This window comes from Odocoileus virginianus, chromosome 23, assembly GCF_023699985.2.
Source record: "Odocoileus virginianus isolate 20LAN1187 ecotype Illinois chromosome 23, Ovbor_1.2, whole genome shotgun sequence".
Classification (NCBI taxonomy): Eukaryota; Metazoa; Chordata; class Mammalia; order Artiodactyla; family Cervidae; genus Odocoileus; species Odocoileus virginianus.
In genome coordinates, this window is record NC_069696.1 from 1381282 (window position 1) to 1398920 (window position 17639).

The 17639-nt window shown below is 52.4% G+C and overlaps 1 protein-coding gene across 3 annotated transcripts in view; it reads left to right on the forward strand.

The window, feature by feature from the left end:
- Nucleotides 1-17639, forward strand: part of VWF (von Willebrand factor) — a 126192-nt gene that overhangs the window by 104128 nt on the left and 4425 nt on the right. For all 3 annotated transcript variants that reach the window (XM_070453136.1, XM_070453135.1, XM_070453137.1), the window contains 8 exons: nt 1361-1465; nt 2858-3063; nt 4446-4595; nt 7849-7959; nt 9966-10146; nt 10984-11024; nt 11509-11625; nt 16888-16986. In XM_070453136.1, the coding sequence (XP_070309237.1) occupies nt 1361-1465; nt 2858-3063; nt 4446-4595; nt 7849-7959; nt 9966-10146; nt 10984-11024; nt 11509-11625; nt 16888-16986 (1010 nt within the window). The remainder of the gene's footprint in view (nt 1-1360; nt 1466-2857; nt 3064-4445; nt 4596-7848; nt 7960-9965; nt 10147-10983; nt 11025-11508; nt 11626-16887; nt 16987-17639) is intronic.

A 17639-nucleotide genomic window follows, 5' to 3' on the forward strand; every position in this document is an offset into this window, starting at 1 on the left:
GCGAATATAGCAAAATAGACAGACTCACAGATATAGAGAGCAAGCTAGTGGTTACCAGTGGGGAGAGGGGACAGGGAGGGGTAAAATGGGGGGTGGATTAAGAGATACAAACTACTGTGTGTACAGTAGATAAGCTACAAGGACATGTTATGCAGCACTGGGAATATAGCCAATATTTTATGATAACTATAAGTGGAGTATAACCTTTAAAAATTGTGAGTATGCCAGAGTAACTGGCACAGTTACGCCAGAGTAACTGTAGAGAAGGCCACACATGGATGGGCACCTTGATTTCAGCACGTTATTCGTCAGAGGGTTTTGTTATAGGATTGCAAACTACATTGTGAATAATTGGTGGAATGACAGTATAATTAAATGAACCCAGAGCTGATGGAATTCTGGTTAACGCGACAGGAAATCTCTAGTGCGCTGTGCTCATCCTGTCTGAGGTATTTTTTAGCTGTACAGGCAAAGAAATAAAACACAGGCTTGTGAAGCCTGCAGCAACAAAATCTTTGAGGGAGAGCAGGTAGATCAAGGCAGCGGGAGGACCTCGAAAAGAAATCGTGAGACTTTGCTTTATGCTGATGAAATTTATCAAGGACAAACAGAAGCCCCGTCAGGAGATCTGACTGGAGAACAGTTTAGTAGACTGTTGGGACCCCATCCGAACCATCTTGGGTTGTTAGCAGTAGAGGGAACAGGTGGTCATTTAGTTCAAGGCTTTCATTTATGGATGGCACAAAGCTTCTTCAAGGTGCCGGGCACTTTGCTGCCATTATTTCAGGACAGCCTTAGACTGGCCCTGTGTGGTGAACTTCCCACCTTACAGAAGGTGATCCTGAGGTTTAGAGGGTTCAAGAGACTTGGCCTAGATCTGGAGTCCCTGAAGATGATGAGAGTAATTAACATGAGTTTGTCCTGTAGCTTAGATCTATCTATCTGTTATCTATCGATCATCTGTCTATTATGTATATATTTATTTATCATCACTTCCCCCCTGCCCCTCCTTGTTCCTCTGTCTCCATCTTTACCTTCATCTCTATCGCTACCTGCGTCTCCATTTCTACCTACATCTCTACTCTCTGCCTTCATCTCCATCTCTACCTGCATCAACTCTACCTGCATCTCCATTTCTACCTGCATCTAACTCTGCCTGCATCTCCATCTCCACCTGCATCTTCATCTGTATCTTCATCTCCAGCTCTCCCTCTGTCTCCGTCTCTAGCTCTACCTTTATCTCATTGTCATCATGTGTGTGAACAGTGGAGGTCTCATGGGTAGAAATGTAGGGAACCACTCACTAGCACAAGAGTAGCCTCGCTGGACCCTGAGGGCCCATCCCTCTTCTGGCCCTCAGTTTGTGACCTGGTGAGCTGTGACCTGCCCCCGGTGCCTGACTGCGAAGATGGCCTCCAGCCGATGCTGTCCAATCCCGGCGAGTGCAGACCCAACTTCACCTGTGGTAAGTCCTCCCTCTGGGGGTGAGGAGGGGGCAGTGCAGTCACTGTCCCCTGACCTGGGAAGGTGTCCTGTATTCTAGTGAGCTGAGTCTGGGCTTGGGGTGTGTCTGGAACAGAAGGGTCAAGGTCACACCTGGACTGACTCCTCTAAGACTCCTCCCAGCCACCGGCTGTAACAGGGGAGCAGGCATGGGCACAGCTGCAGGCATCACCCTCTTGGTTTATTAGGAGGCAGTTGGGCCTGAGATGAAGAAGCCTCCGTATCTCATTTTTATTTACTCCCATCCTCCCGTAAACCATGGAGGGGAAGGAATGTACCCTTATCTTGTCCTCATCACTGGATCTTTGTTGTTGTTCAGTTGCTGTCACGTCTGGCTCTTTGTGACTCCCTGGACTGCAGCGTGCCAGGCTCCTCTGACCTTCTCTGCCTCCCAGAGTTTGCTCAAATTCATGTCCATTGAGTTGGGGATCCTATCAAACCATCTTGTCCTCTGTTGTCCCCTTCTCCTCCTGCCTTTAATCTTTCCCAGTATCAGGGTCTTTTCCAATGAGTTGGCTCTTTGCATCAGGTGGCCAAAGTACTGGAGCTTATTCCCAAATAAATCTATAGATTTTTCATTCCCTGTATGTTTATCTATTTAAATTCTAAGTACTACCAATTTAAGCCTAGGATTGGACTAAAGAAAGTCCTGGACATGTTAAGAAACCACATTTTGTGTTAAGCTACTGAGTATACCCACCTAAAGTCAATACCTACTTACCATCCTGTTGATTTGGAATCTCACTTGAGTTCATAGATGGAAACCCTCAAGGGTGAGAGAACACTGTATATCTGGAGGAAGCTGGGGACAGGCAAAGACATGGGTAGGATTTGGCCTTGATAAAATGACACTGTGGATTTGCTGTCGTTTTTCATTCATCATTGTTGGAGACTTAAAACTGTAGGGTATTTATTACTCCAGGTACTGAGATGGGAATAAGATCTCATAAGCTACCAGCTTGTAAAAATGCTAACCAGTGCCTGTGTGCCTGGGGTACCTGGGTCTTAGAGATTCTGCATCTGTCCTCTCTGAGTATCTGCAGGTGAAAGAACCCCACCCCTTCCAGAGGTGCCTGGGAGGGTGATGGACTAGACACCCAGCAGCCTTCTCTTCCTCTCTTAAAATAACCTCACATTTCCCCTTTGGATTAGTGTCCTTACTCTCCTGCAGACTAAGTGCTTTGCGGTGTGACTGACTGTCCCAGGGCTCCTGAGTGGGGCTCACGTGTGTTTCTGACTTCAGTGGGGCTAGAGTTCCCAGGGACCTCGCATCCTAGCTGAATGCTGAGGAGCCCGGGATGAGTGCAGGGCTCGGCGTGACAGGACGGGGGTACCACTTTGTGCTGCCCCTTAGCCTGCAGGAAGGAGGAATGCCCGAAGGGGTCCCCACCCTCCTGCCCCCCGCATCGGACGCCCGCCCTTCGGAAGACCCGGTGCTGTGATGAGTACGAGTGCGCTTGCAGCTGCGCCAACTCCACGGCGAGCTGCCCGCTGGGGTACCTGGCCTCCACCGTCACCAACGACTGCGGCTGTACCACCACCACCTGCCTCCCCGACAAGGTAGGGCTGCTTGGTGCTGGCTGGGGTGACGGCCAGACACATGCTTCTCATGGAAGACGTGCCTTCCTGCCCGGATGAGCGCTGTGTGGCCTGGTGGGCAGCGTCAGCATTCTCTCTTAGCCTGAATCTCATTAGCTCAGCGGATACTCAGAGACTACCAGGTCTCAGCATGGCTGCGTGCTGAGGTTATAAACATGGTGTAAGATACGGTCCTACCTGTAAAGAGCTCCTGGTACAGAAGCTGGAAGACCGAGTGGGTATAGTGAAAGTGTTAGTCGCTCAGTCACGTCTGACTCTTTGTGACCCCTATGAACTACTGTGGCCTGCCAGGCTCCTCTGTCCATGGGATTCTCCAGGCAAGGATACTGGAGTGGGTAGCCATTCCCTTCTCCAGGGGATCTTTCCCGACCCAGGGATCAAACCCAGGTCTCCTGCATTGCAGGCAGATTCTTTGGGGCAGGTATAGGAAAATGGTTTAAACCTATTTGTACTATGATGTGAGTGAACATAGACACCTGTTTGGAGCTTTAGAGGACACACTTGGGATCATTTAAAACCTGTCTTTAAGCCTCATGATCAAAGAGTTTCCTTGAGCATCTCATGCCAAGAAAATAAAGTCTGAGCATGTGTATCACATGCATCCCAGGCTTTACTGTTCTAATCCTAACCAACCTCTGAGATTTCCCACGTTCCTTCCATAGTCTATAGTTCCTCCAAACAGGATCCTTGTGTCTCAAACACAGCCCACACTCTGTGCCCGAGCCTTCGTTTGATCCATTTCTTGTCCTTTGTGGGCCTCAAGGGAGCACTCATTCATAGCCGTCCCTCACTTTCAGTCACTCCTTACAGGACAGAGGGCTATTCATGGGTGGGTTCCGAGTCCAAGGATATCACTAGGCCTGAGAAGTAGGGTATAGCTTTCCGAGGGACACAGGAAGGAGTTCAATGCAGCGAAGGCAGCAGTGATAGTGGGTCAGGTCAGCCAGTGTATTATATCCCCACCCGAGAGCCATGAAAGACTCAACAGGGGGCTAGTCCAGGGGTAGGCTTTCCTGAGTTAGATGGGCAGGGGTGGGATGAGGCCAGACTCTAGTGTGGACAGAGACCATGCTGTCTTACTTACTGCTGTAGTCTCAGCACTTAGGGTAGCTTCCAACACGTAGATCCTCCGTCCGTGGGATTTTCCAGGCAAGAGTACTGGAGTGGGTTGCCATTTCCTTCTCCAGGGGATCTTCCCAACCCAGGGATTTAACCCAGGTCTACCGGCATTATAGGCAGATGCTTTGCCATGTGAGCTACTGGGGAAGGTCCCAGCAGATGCCCACTCACCTCTTATTGAGATGAACCGAGTGAATTCACTCACGGAAACCTTGCGTCTACAGGTGTGCGTCCACCGAGGCACCATCTACCCCATGGGCCAGTTCTGGGAGGAGGGCTGTGATACCTGCACCTGCACGGATCTGGAGGATGCTGTGATGGGCCTGCGTGTGGCCCAGTGCTCTCAGAAACCCTGCGCAGACAGCTGCCGGCCGGTAAGGGGGAGCAATGGGGGGCAGTAGGGATGGGGATCCCAGGAACGGGCAAGAAAGCCCCTTTAGGAACCTCTGGTTCAAGGCCAGAGGGGAGGGGCTGGGAGGAGAGTGGGGCTGGGTAGTGGAAAGAAGCATGAGGCAAGCATCGCTCTGTCATCCTCCCATGACCAGTTCTCATCTGTTGGTCATCTCTGTCATGTGGTCTTGAGGCCAGAGGGCTGGGGAGTCAGTTTAAGCAGAGAGATGGATTTAATAGCCTAGAAAACAGGGCTTGGTTTTTTTTCCTGTCTTTGCCCTTTTCAGGCATCTTCTTAGCCTAAACCTAGTCCAGACACGTGTTCTGAATTTTCTGAGATGGTCCTAGTGTCAGTGTTCCATTGTGTTTCTACATAGGTTGGTGATTTTTCAGACCAGGTTTATAATTTGAAGTACAGAAGAAGAGCTGTGTTTATAGTTTGAGGTATAGCTGGGAGTTTGAACCCCCCTCCCCCACAATTCAGTTTTTAATTCTTTTTGTGGTGGCCTGCCCACTAAGGCACCTGTGTATTTGGGGATGCTTTATTGCACACTGATCAGACTCTAGAGAAAGGGAACCACAGTCTGCTATAGGAATTGTGGGTTGAGTTCTTCTTGCTGGCTTAAAGCTATTATTGTTAGCACAAGTTCATGTGCCTGATGCACAGGGAGGCCAGACAAACCAAAACTTCGGAGTTTGAGGCAGAGAAAGGTTTATTGCAGGGCCACCTAAGGAGACAGGTCGCTCTTGCCCTAAAAATCCCTAAGATCTCCTAAGGGTTTTGGCAAAGTATTTCTAAAAGCCAGGTGAGGGAGGGGGTCACAAGGTATGTGATCAGCTTGCACACAGTTCTCTGATGGGCTGAGTGAAGGAGCAGGTGGTGTCATAAAGGTGAACATGACCAGTGTGCTCATGGTCAGCAAGTGGTGAACTTCTTCTGTTGGGTGGGGAGTTTTCACATTTGCAAAACAACTCAGAAAATGTGCATCAGATATTGTTACCCAGGTACTTCAGAGAGGAGCTACAGCAGAGGATGTGGGCGAGGCCCATTTGTAGAAGGCCCCACGGGGTCCTGCTCAGTTACATTATTATTACGGCATTATTTTCAGTAGAGAATGTTGATCAAAGAAGAGGAGCTAGGACAGATCTATACCTGCAACAGTATCGAAGAGAAGGCTCTTGATGCTTTTTCAGAGGTGTGTGTGCTTTGCTGATGGAGGGGGGGGCCTGAGAGTGAATCCAGAAGTAGGGACGTCCATTCAGTTCCCCCACGGCTCTCCCTGTTTCGCTGGTGCTGTGGAGGAGCGGGCCTGCCAGGCCCCTGGGAGAGGATGATGCTGTGGGATCCAGGGGTGCCTCTGGGGAGCGCCCATCCATCTCCATCTCCTCCCACAGGCCACGGGAGGCAGCAGGAATAACATGCCATCAGGTGAAGAGAATGCTGTTTAGAGGTCGTTTTTATAAAATTGGTCCCCAGGATGTTTTGCGTTTTGGTAGGGAGGTTTGTTTGTTTGTTTGTTTTGACTGTGATGGGTCTTTGTTGCAGTGCGTGGGATTTCTCTAGTTTCAGCAAGCAGGGGCTGCTCTCCAGTTGCGGTGCGCGGGCTTCTCATTGTGGTGACTTGTCTTGTCATGGAGCACGCGCTCTAGGGCACACGGGCTTCAGTAGTTGCAGTCGGCGGGCTCAGGAGTTGTGGCTCATGGGCTTCGTTGTCCCTCGGCATGTAGAATCTTCGCAGACCAGGGATCAGACCCGGGTCCCCTGCATTGGCAGGTGGATTCCCAACCACTGGACCACCAGGGAAATCTAAGCCATTAGGTCTTATTCATCCTCATGATTCTCCTCTAGAAGGAAGAAGAGGCAGGGCTGTTCTTCTCACTTGCTAGAAAGCAGAGGGATTGAAGTTGGCTGAAAGCAGAGGGATGTTGTGCTACGGATCGTCTGAAGCCAGGAGACGGGCAAGTCCTGACTCTTAGCCTGGGGCTGTGCTGGTATAGCTGGCAACAGGTTTGATTTCCTTTAGGGACTGACTGGTTTGACCTCCAGCTGCAGGATAACTAATGAGATCTCAGCTATTAAGACTGAGAACAGCTTGCCAAGCACCGCTGTGACGCGGGTTGGGTATCGGCAGGTCCCATGGAGATGGCCCTCAGGCTCCCAGGTCCCCGGGAGAGGCAGTAGCTGGGGTGTTGCTGAGTGTCGAGCACATCCTGTGACTTGGTGCTGCTTGTGAGTGTGCAGGGGGAATAGAGCGGGGGTGGTGCCCACGCCCGTCCCGAACACCTGCAGTTCATCCTTCTCTCATGCCGCTCAGTCCTGGCTTCCGGCCCCTCCTCCCCCGGGACAGCCTCGCACATCACACTTTTGTCTGTTCTTTGTGCATTGCTTCCGCCTTCTTGGTGGAGAGTTTCAATCCAAGGTCTCCATGCTTTGGCCAGATTGGAGGACCTCCAAGAGGAGGATGGGTTGGCAGACTTGCAGGATGCTGGTCTCCCTGGCCGGCTCTCTGGGGATGGTTGGTCTCATCTCATGGTGCCCTGTAAACTACTAGGTCGGTGTCAAGTGGTGACCTGGGGAAGCCCAGCTCTGCAGGTTACTGAGAGGCGCCCATCTGGTGAGGTAACTCGCCCTGTTAGGGCCGAGCCCAGACTCCAGGCATCCTGAATGTTCTCCTCTGGTCAATAGACTTGGGCCATGATAAACGTTGGGTCAGCTGGAGGCTGCTGCATGAACTCTGAACGTCTTTAATACCCCCATGGACTGACTCTTGGGGCTTCCCTGGTAGCTCAGTGGTAAAGAATCCACCTGCCAATGCAGGAGACACAGGTTTGATCCCTGGTCCAGGAAGACCCCCTGGAGAAGGAAATGGCTACCCACTCCAATATTCTTGCCTGGAGAATTCCATGGACAGAGGAGCCTGGTGGGCTATGTCCACGGCCTCTCAAATAGTCAGACATGACTTAGCAACTGAACAAGGACTGGCTCTTGGTCTGGAGTGGATGCTTGCGGAGGGCAGGGTTGTATCTGGATGGATGGTGTGAGACCCATAGTGATTCAGCAGGTGATGCTTCCTGACCACTTAGCATGATTGTGGGGCCGGAGGAGCGCAGCGATGAGGACATCCAGTCCGGCTGTCTTCTGCAAGCCCCAGAGCTCCGAACGCCTTCTGTGGGGACCAGAACGCCTGTATCTTTGCTGCCGGCTGTCCTGACACTGCATCCTTTGTGTGTTTTCAGGGCTTCACCTACGTCCTCCGCGAGGGCGAGTGCTGCGGAAGGTGCCTGCCGTCGGCCTGTGAGGTGGTGACTGGCTCCCCTCGGGGGGACACCCAGTCCCAGTGGAAGAGTGTAGGTCTGGGCCAGGGTGGGTGGGCAGGAGGTTGGGGGCCGAGCCAACTTCATCCCGGGCCCAGGGCTGGCCTTGGTTTCGATAAAGTAGATGCTCACTCCCTGTTCGCTCTCCCCATGGCAAGTTTAATGTAGCTGTTGGTTTATCCAGATGTTAGTTGGGGAACTAGTTAAGGTTGCCCCAGATCTGGGGAGGAGCCCAGTGCCCTCCCTGTGAGTTCTGTGAGCTCCTGTTCACCTGAGGACCCTGATGGTTGGTGGAGGTCTGTGTGATGGCCTGGGCAGGGTCCTCTGACCTTGTTGCTGATTTCCATTCGAGAAATTTACAATCCAGAGAAGCAAACAGTGTTTCTGTTCCCAGACCCCGCAAGCTACTTCTGCAGCTCTGGCTGTGGCCCTTGACGATGCTGGCAGCCCCTCCCCGCTCCCTTATCTTCTCCTGTCTGGACCCCCACCCCCAGATCCCCCTCCCTGAACCAGAGCAGCTTAGCCTCTCCTTTATGGCCAGAGGCTTTCACATGGGCTCTGGATGCTCGTCAAGCCGTTTTCTGAAACAGAGGATCCCTCCCTGGGAGTCTTAGCCCAGATGCTGGGATGTGAACAGACCTTTTACTCTGGCTGATATGGGTAAAGTGGGGGTGCTGAGCCCTGGGATCCTCAGGAGGCAGGTGCTGGGGTGGGTGTGAGGTGCATCTGGGGGCCTTCCCCTTCTCAGTCCTCCAGGGAGACCAAAACACACTCTGTTTGGAGGGAGGGCAGAGGGTTAACTGTCCTGCCCTGGCCCACCAGCCTCTTCCTCCTGGGTGGTGACAGAGGGACTCGCTGAGTTCCCCACATGAGATCCCACCTCCCTCTTCTAGTCCTGGTCCCTGGGGCCGTCCCTGCTCCATCCCTCCTCCCGCCCTGTCAGCTTGCCTGCTCCCCGTCACCCCAGAATCAGGCTGGTTTTGCGAATCCTCCCCAGGGTCAGAGGCTGCTGCGTCCTGGGGGCGGGGGGAGCTGACAGCTGGTACCTTTTGAGGCTCATCACCCCTCCCTCCGAGTCACTCATCTGCCTCCAGGTCTCACTCAGCTCTGACATCAGTGTTTACGGAAGAGTCTCCCTCCCCCAGTTCAAGTCTCCCTCTGACCTGTAAGACTTGGGGGTCGGCAGTGACTCTGAAACATGAGGGACCAGCGGGAGTGGGTGGGGATGGATCTTCTTAATGCGTACGGTGTCCAGGGCTCAGTGGGTTATTGATCAGAGTCTAGTGGGGCCTGCAGCGGGAACTTGTGTGCAGGGTGAGTCAGAAGGGGGTCAGGAGAGAGGCTGCATTCGGGGCACTCTCTGCTCCTCCTCTGAAAAGAGAAGAAAGGGAACCGGGCCCGAAAGAAGCTGCTGGGCCTGGAGCAGGCTGACTGGGCACCCCTGCTCGTGCGTTTAGGAGACGCTCACACAGACCGTGCTCATGGTCATGCATTGTCTAATCAGAACCTCCGGAGGGCTTTCTAAACCATGCTCTGGACACTCGGTGGTCCTGGGCGGCGGAGCCAGCCCGTGGGGACAGGCCACCCATTGCAGCCTGGAGGCCTGGGGGCAATTTGCAGGGCTGAGGGCCAGATGCCAGCATCCCATCCTCAGAGGGAGGCGGTGTGGGGTGGGCAATGGGCTGGGTGCCCCCAACCCCCACATCTCCCCTCCGCTGTCTCCCCATGTAGCTGTTCCTGGTTGCTCAGCTCCCAGGCGGGCTGAGGGTGGAGGGAGCACCCTCAGGCGTCCTCAGGTGCTTCCTCTGGTGGCTTAAGACTGTCTTGGGAGCACATGTGGTTCTGAGCTGGGCTCCTGGTCTGGGGGGACTCTGAGCCAGACTCACCGAAGGACCTGGATGAGCTGTCACTCCCTCCAGGGGCCTCCCCCTGTGGGCGGGGCTTAGCTGTGGAGCAGGGCTCACCCCAGCTCCCGGGGGGACCGCCCACTCCCAGCAGGACCTCGGACCCCTCGACCCACTCGGGTGCCCTGCCCACAGGTGGGCTCTCACTGGACCTCCCCCGAGAACCCCTGCCTCATCCACGAGTGCGTCCGAGTCAAGGAGGAGGTCTTCGTGCAGCAGCGGAACGTCTCCTGCCCCCAGCTGGACGTCCCCATCTGCCCCTTGGGCTTCCAGCTGCGCTGTCAGACCTTGGGCTGTTGTCCCACCTGTCGCTGCGGTAAGACGTGCCGCCAGGCCAGCCTCCAGGCCTCCCAACCCTCCAGAAAGGCTCAGAAAGGCTCCCGAATCCTTGCCTTTGGAGCAGCTTAGGGAAATGGGCAGGGTCAGATCTTCCTGTCCACTCCTAACGTTTTGGGGAGAAAGCAAACGAGAGGAGAGAAGTAGGACAACTCCTGAAGGTCCCACTGAGCTCAGTGCTGGCTTTGTACTGTGCCTCATGTCACCCCATGACAATCACAGTGAGTACCATGATACCTCCATTTGCTCACCTGAGTGGTAGAACTGGGATTGGACCCAGGCTTCTCTGATTCTAGAAATGCTTTCTTCATCATTCTTCTGGAGAAGGTATTCGAACTGCCCATCTCCTAATCCCACCAACCAACCAACCAACCAATTAATTAATCAACCAAACAACCAATCAACCATCAACCAAGCAAGCAAGCAACCAACCAAATAACCAATAGCAGCAGCAACAACAAACAACTCTCACCACCTCCTGCTCTGAATTCTTTGTGTGATTTTATCGTGGGACTTAAGTTTCCAAAGCAGATTTTCATTCCTTCACAAGCCCAGCACCCAGTGTGAATCACTTAAACAAGCACCCTCCCCTCCAGGGCTCCAGGGGGCTGGAGGGTGGGGAGCAGGCAGCTGCCCATCCTTGGGGGGCCTGGGGTCAGTGTGGCCACGTGGGCAGGAGGACCCACAGTGCCTGGCGTGGGGTGGGGGGAAGGACTGGCAGGTGGAGGAGGGAGGCCCAGCCCAGCGGAGCAGCCAGGTTGCAGGTCTCCACCAGGTGTGTTCCGATCACTCACGTCCTGCGCCTGTCTCTCCCCAGAGCCCGTGCAGGCCTGCATGCTCAACGGCACCATCATCGGGGTGAGCTGATGCCTTCTCCCCAGGGGGGCAGGGACAGGGGCTGTGTGGAGGGTGGGCAGCATCTGAAAATGAAAGTGCAAATGACAGGACCCCGGGTTCTCTGCTCCACCCACACTTCCCTTGCTCCTAGGCTTCCCAGGCATCCTGGAGTAGAAGCCCCAACTCCCCAGGGCCTGGGTCCCACCTTCACCTTCTAGCGCTCACCTCCCGGTCCCCCAGCCCCAGGCACGGGAGATGTCAGTCTGTTCCCTCTCCCTCTGCCCCAGAGAAAGCCCTCACTCTCACCACTGCCATCCTTGAGAGAGGATAGTGGGGGAGGGAGTGGCCTCTGGGGACCGGAGGGGAATTGGGGTGATGATGGCTCCTAGTAGCTTTGAGCAGTCAGGCCCCACACCTAGGACAGATGGCTCATGGGGCTGAGGGCAGTCAGGGATTGGGGGACCGGGGTGCCAGGAGGCCTGACCCTGGTCCCCCCTGGTTCCAGCCTGGGAAGACTGTGATGGTTGACGCATGCATGACCTGCCGCTGCACAGTGCAGGCGGAGGTCATCTCCGGATTCAAGCTGGAGTGTAGGCAGACCACCTGCCAGGCCTGCCCTGTGGTAAGAGAGGCTGTGGCTGGGGGGTGCTGGGGGGTCAGCTGGGTACTTATAGGATCCAGGCAATGGGACCTCACCAGGATCTTTAAATACAAGCTTTCATGATTTTCTGATTATGGACAAATCTGACAACTGTCAGGAAGGGACTAAAAGTCACCTACCCAGATTGCATTTCTCAGAAATAATTATAATTTAGTTTTGTACATTTTAAACGTTTTCTTCCTATATTTGCAAGGCTGAGATCATATTCACAATTCTGTATTCTTCTTTTAGGCAACATTTTAAGTGACATCACTACTGATCTTTGAAAACATTAAAAATCAGTCAAATATTTATCTGACAGTTGCCAGTTAGCTCACAGTTATTTATCAGAAACTTGCTATGTGCAGAATTCTACACAACATTCTCTGAGGCAGGAGTGGACCTGCCTCAAAGTATACTTTTATTAATGCTGTCCGCTTCTTTGTGACCCCATGGACTGCACCCCACCAGGTTCCTCTGTCCAGTGGAATTTCCCAGGCAAGAATACTGGAGTGGATTGCCATTTCTTTTTCCGAGGGATCGTCCTGACCCAGGGATTGAATCCAGATCTCTAGCATTGCAGGCAGACACTTTACCACTGAGCCACCAGGGAAGCCCTATTGGACACTGGGGTGACCTAAAATAGTTCACCCTGTTTTTGCCAGGTTGCAATGATGGGGTTTGCTTTGAACACCTCCACAGGTGGGAGCTGGGACGTGGAGTAGGATCTGGGATCTGGATCATCATTTCTAGTGGAGTAGAGGAGAGCATGCATTCACTGGTCTAATCAGGACTCTTAGCAACCCCCCTCCCTTGCACAGAGCTGCACCCAAAGCTGAGGAGGACCCCTTGGCTTCTTCTGCAGGCTGCCCCCTGCATTTGGGACTCCTGCTGTCTTAGAAAATACAGTTGGTCGGATGAGTTTCTTGTGAGCTGGATGCACAGAATACGTAATAGTAACCACTCTTCTAGGTGGTGGAGCAGTGGGTGGGGGCTGGACGGTTCCTGGAGAGGAATCTCTCATCAGAGGAGCAATGCAGTGGCCAGAGGGGAGCGGCGGTGGGAGGAGGGATGAGGAGCACTGTAGCCGGTGCGGTCAGCGCTCTTGAGGACATGTGTTCTGCACCTGTGCACTGTATGAGGCTCCAAGGAGGGGCTTAATAACATACACGGGGAATGAAGGGATCTCTAGGATACACATTCTGTCTCTGATAGAACGGCTCAAGGAGAACATCCCTGCCTCAGTGAGGAAGAAGGGAACGAAATGTGTGTTTTTGTTTTTTATTTTAATTTAAAATCCCAGTTGTTTTAGGATTTCCAGTGCAAGTGAGTGTGTGTGTGTGTATGTGTGTGTGTGTGTGTGTGTGAGACGACTCCCCTGATACATCTGGACTTGGATATGGGAAGGAATGATGCTGTCTGGAGTCTGTGGCACCCCTTCACCTGAATGCCCATGGAATTACAATCAGTGCCAGGAGAGAGAGGTCCACACCCGCTGTCCTGCCGGAAAGGGTCAGAGATATGCGCACACTCTCTCCTGGCGCCCTCTGGTGGTCAGAGGGTGGCATAGCCATCTCCTCTGCATCCTTAGGTACCCAGCTTTAGAATCCATTCTAGACACAGGTTTCTAAGTATTTTTAAATCCACAGCCCCCTTTGGTCTGTGTATTCCTCCTCTTCTCCAAAATTGCATCTCCCCAGGGCAGTGCGGGCTTCCCTGATGGCTCAGATGGTAAAGAATCCGCCTCCCAGCGCAGGAGATAGCGGTTTCAATCCCTGGATGGGGAAGATCCCCTGGTGAAGGCAGTGGCAACCCACTCCAGTGTTCTTGCCTGGGAAATCCCATGGACAGAGGAGCCTGGTGGCCACAGTCCATGGGGTCGCAAAGAGTCAGACACAACTGAGCAACCAAGCACACACACACACACACACACACACACACACGCACGCACGCACGCACACCCCCAGGGCAGTGAACTCACTTCCTCCCCCTTGAGATCCCGGAGACTAGCTCCGCTGTGTGTCTCTCAGTCTTTGCTGAGCTCTGCCTCACATGCCCTCTTGTCGCTCAGCATTCTTCCCTGGACCTCCGGGAGGCCTCCTGCAGGTGGGGAGCTGTGCTGGGTCAAGTTTAGGTCAGTCTGTTTGAACTGCAAATGTCAGATGGAACTGTTAGCATCACCAGAAACGTGGGCCCTCTGTCTCCTCCAGGCGAGATGATGCTTATACCTCAAGGGGCCCAGCAGCTGGTGGTCTGTGCTGGTGGTTTGTGCTGGTAGAGACAAAGGAAAGCAAGGGGAAGAGACATGACCCTGACCGGCAACACTGAGAAGGCCTCCCGGAGGAGCATAACCTTGGGCTGACCTTGAGCAGTGACCTCCCAGGAGGCAGAATGGGGCCAGACTGGCAGATCAGCAAGGGTAAAGGCAGTGGCTTTCCAAAAAAAAAAAAAAAAAGTACATTCTCTTTTTTAAAGGCTTAAAAAAAAAATAGTTCTACTAGATATTGCAAAGATTTTTTTAAGTAGATAAATTAAGGTTTTTAGTTGGAGTTTCAATATAAAACTCTCAAGAATTACTAGAATGAATAGACAGAAAAGTAGAAGGATACAGTAGACCTGAAAAACTCTATGAACCAATTCAACATAATTAAGATTTGTACAATTTTCACACAACAGCAGGATGCAAAATTCTATTCAAGTTCCCATAGACTATAAACCACAAGACACTGGAACATATCCAAGGACATAAAACAAGGTGCAAAAATTTCATGGTCTAAAGGTATTGAAATCACACAAACTCTGTTCTCTTAACATTGTGGAATTATGTTAGAAATCAATATCAAAAGAGATTTGAAAATAACCCACATAGTTTCAAGTGCAATGTATAAAATATTATATTATCACTGTGCGTGTGTGCTAAGTTGCTTCAGCTGCATTGACTCTTTGTGACCCCATGGACCGTAACTCTCCAGGCTCCTCTGTCCATGGGATTCTCCAGGCAAGAATACCGGAGTGGGTTGCCATGCCCTCCTCCAGGGGATCTTTCTGACCCGGGTATCGAACCTGTGTCTCTTATGTCTCCTGCATAGGCAGGCAGGTTTTCTTTACAACTCGCGCCACCTGGGAAGCCCATATTCACTATTCATTATCAGTTGTAAACCGTGCATATGACCGATGTTAATAAATGTATTCACAAGAGAAAAAAGTTTAAAAAGAGGGGGAGAAAAGAAAAAAAGAGTAAGGGCAGTGGGGAGATAGGACTGGGGTCCTCTAGTGGCCGACACAGCTTGTGAAAAGGGCTGGGAGACACCTGTGAGAAGAGCCTGGGGGGCCTCCCTGGACAGGGCAGCAGGGCTCGTTGGCTGCTCTGACCTGAGTTCTGTGGTTGGCGGGACGTCTGGCCCTTGCTGATTGGATGCTCCAGCGAAAGCCCGGTCAGCCCTGCCCGCTCCTGGTCCACCTGGTGGCCGTGCAGTGGGTGTCCGGTCAGCAGTGGCTGGAAGCCCAGCAGCGCTCAGACACGCCTGTCACCCGTGCGCCTGTGTTCTCGCCTCTCAGGGTCTCTTCTCTCTCCTGCGAGTGAGGTCAGCCTGCTCCCTCCCCTCCCCTCCCTCTTTCCCCAGTCCACTGCTCCTCTGAAATCAGTGCCCCCTCCTCTCACCTCCCACCCCATCCTCCACCTCCTCCGGTCCCTTTCCCTCCCATGACGCCCCCCATCTTTCCTCGTCCTTGAATTCACCATGCCCTTGGCCCCTCTGGGGTGTGGATGGAGCCTCCACAGCCCCATCTCTTCACTTTGCAAGCCCCTCCTCCATTTGTCCCCCACCCCTCATGTCTCCTGTAAAGATTTTGGGCTGAGTAGAGGGTATTTCCTAGTCTCTTCTAGCACTCACTAGAAAATGCCCCAATCCAGGCTCCCATGAAATCCTGTCTGATGTCAACCCCATTTTATTTCCTCGTTCTGATAATAACCAGTTGCATGCATTCATGCTGTTTTCCCCATCTCTCTCTTCCTCTCCCATCCATCATGGTCCACACCTTCAGGAATCGTGTGATTTTGAAAACACAGCTAAAGCTTACCCCATGGCCTCAGATGTTGGCGGTGTCCTTCCAAGCATGTGTGTAGCCAGGGTCCATCCAGTCGCCCTGTTCTGCTGCAAGCTCAGTCCTCACTGGCTTTCTCTGCAGCCTCCCTGGTGGGTGCAGTGCACTCTCACAGACTCCTCACCGCCCTGCTGGTTAGGAGCAGTCTCTGTGCAGTCAACACAGGCGCCCTGTGAGACAGCGGGTCTTCTGCCCGGAACTCCAGGCTGACCTGCTAGGGATTCACAGCAGGAAAACCTCAGGACCCCAAGGAATGAATCTCTAAGTGGTCACTACTAAATGTAGCAAGATGAAAAAAATGACACCATAGTTGGCTTTCACATAGCTAAATGTATTCTTTTAAAATTTTACTAAATTTTGTTCTTCCTGTTTTTTTTTTTTTTCCTTTCGGCATGGTGTGAAAGTGTTAGTCGCTCAGTCGTGTCCGACTCTTTGTGACCCCATGGACTGTAGCCCGCCAGGCTCCTCTGTCCATGGAATTCTCCAGGCGAGAACATTGGAGTGGGTTACCATTCCCTTCTCCAGGGGATCTTCCCGATCCAGGGACCCGGTTCTCCCACATGGCAGGCAGATTCTTTGCTGTCTCAGCCACCAGGGAAGTCCCTTTTGGCATGGTGGGGAAAGGTGAAAGAGCTTAAATTTTAATGCAATGATGAGACAACTGATGATTGATTTTTGGTTCTTATTTGGTTAGCATGTTTGAAAATTCTTTGCAAAAATAAAAAGTTGGTTACCCTGTGTGGTCTCCCAGATTTGGGGGCATATTTGTAAAACCATGAAATCCTGTGGTCAGGAAGCTACAGCCTTTTCCCCTACCGTGAAGGGGAAGGGACGGAGGCAGGGTGCAATTTCCACCGTGACAAAGTCCAGTGGCAGATGGTGATTGTGTGGACTCGGTGATGACAGAGGACCCTGGAATGACAAGCAGTGGATGAGTTCAAGATGCATTTTTTGGCAAGATCTGGTGATGAGTGAGTGAGGGGCGAGGCAGGGGATGAGAAAAAGAGAGCAGGGACGAGGATGGCCCCCAGATTTCTAGTTGGAGCAGCTGGGTATGATGAAATCATTTACAGTTTGGCTTACTTATGAACGGGGTCTTTGGGGAAGGTTCACAGAGGCTGCATTTTCTCCTGGTTCCAGGGTTACGTGGAAGAGAAGCTCCAGGGTGAATGCTGCGGGAGATGCCTGCCTACGGCGTGCACCATTCAGCTGCGAGGAGGACAGATCCTGATGCTGAAGGTGGGGGCAAGTGGAAGTCAAGACTGTCCCCTCAGATCACCGTCTGCTTCCTTGCTTGGGGATCTTTTCTTCAAGAAAGAGGGGGCCAAGTTTGGGTCGATATTGACTTCTTTTCATGCCTATTTCTGATTTTTTGTAAAGAAAAGATGGATAACCGTTAGGAGGTATAGGATTTAGTTATTTTGTCACTTTCCTCGACAAGGGGACAGTTGGTGTGGGCCCCCATGATTGAGAGTTGGTTGACCTCTAAGATTTTCTCCAGCCTCGATTATCTCTGAGACAGGGTAAGCAGTCAGGTGGCAGAGATGCCCATCTGTGAAAGTTAGGATGGGCTGCTGAGGCAGGTGCCTAGTTCACTCATCTTTCGGTCAGAGGCACTCATCTCTAGTTCAGCTATTGATTGGCCAGTTTACCTCCACTGCATCTTAATTCTTTACGCTGTTATGTGGTCAGAAGAGTTTAGGGATTCCCTGCCTTCATACAGCCCTGTTCCCAGGAAACGGGTTGCAAAACCAGACTGCACCTACCTCATTCTTATTCTGTGGTCCCCTGCACTGTCTCAGCAACTCCGAGAGTCAAGGCCACTGTTCGAAGTGGCTTTGAAACCCAAGGGCTGCTTCAGATGTGCTCAACCCACATCCTGTCTTTCCTTT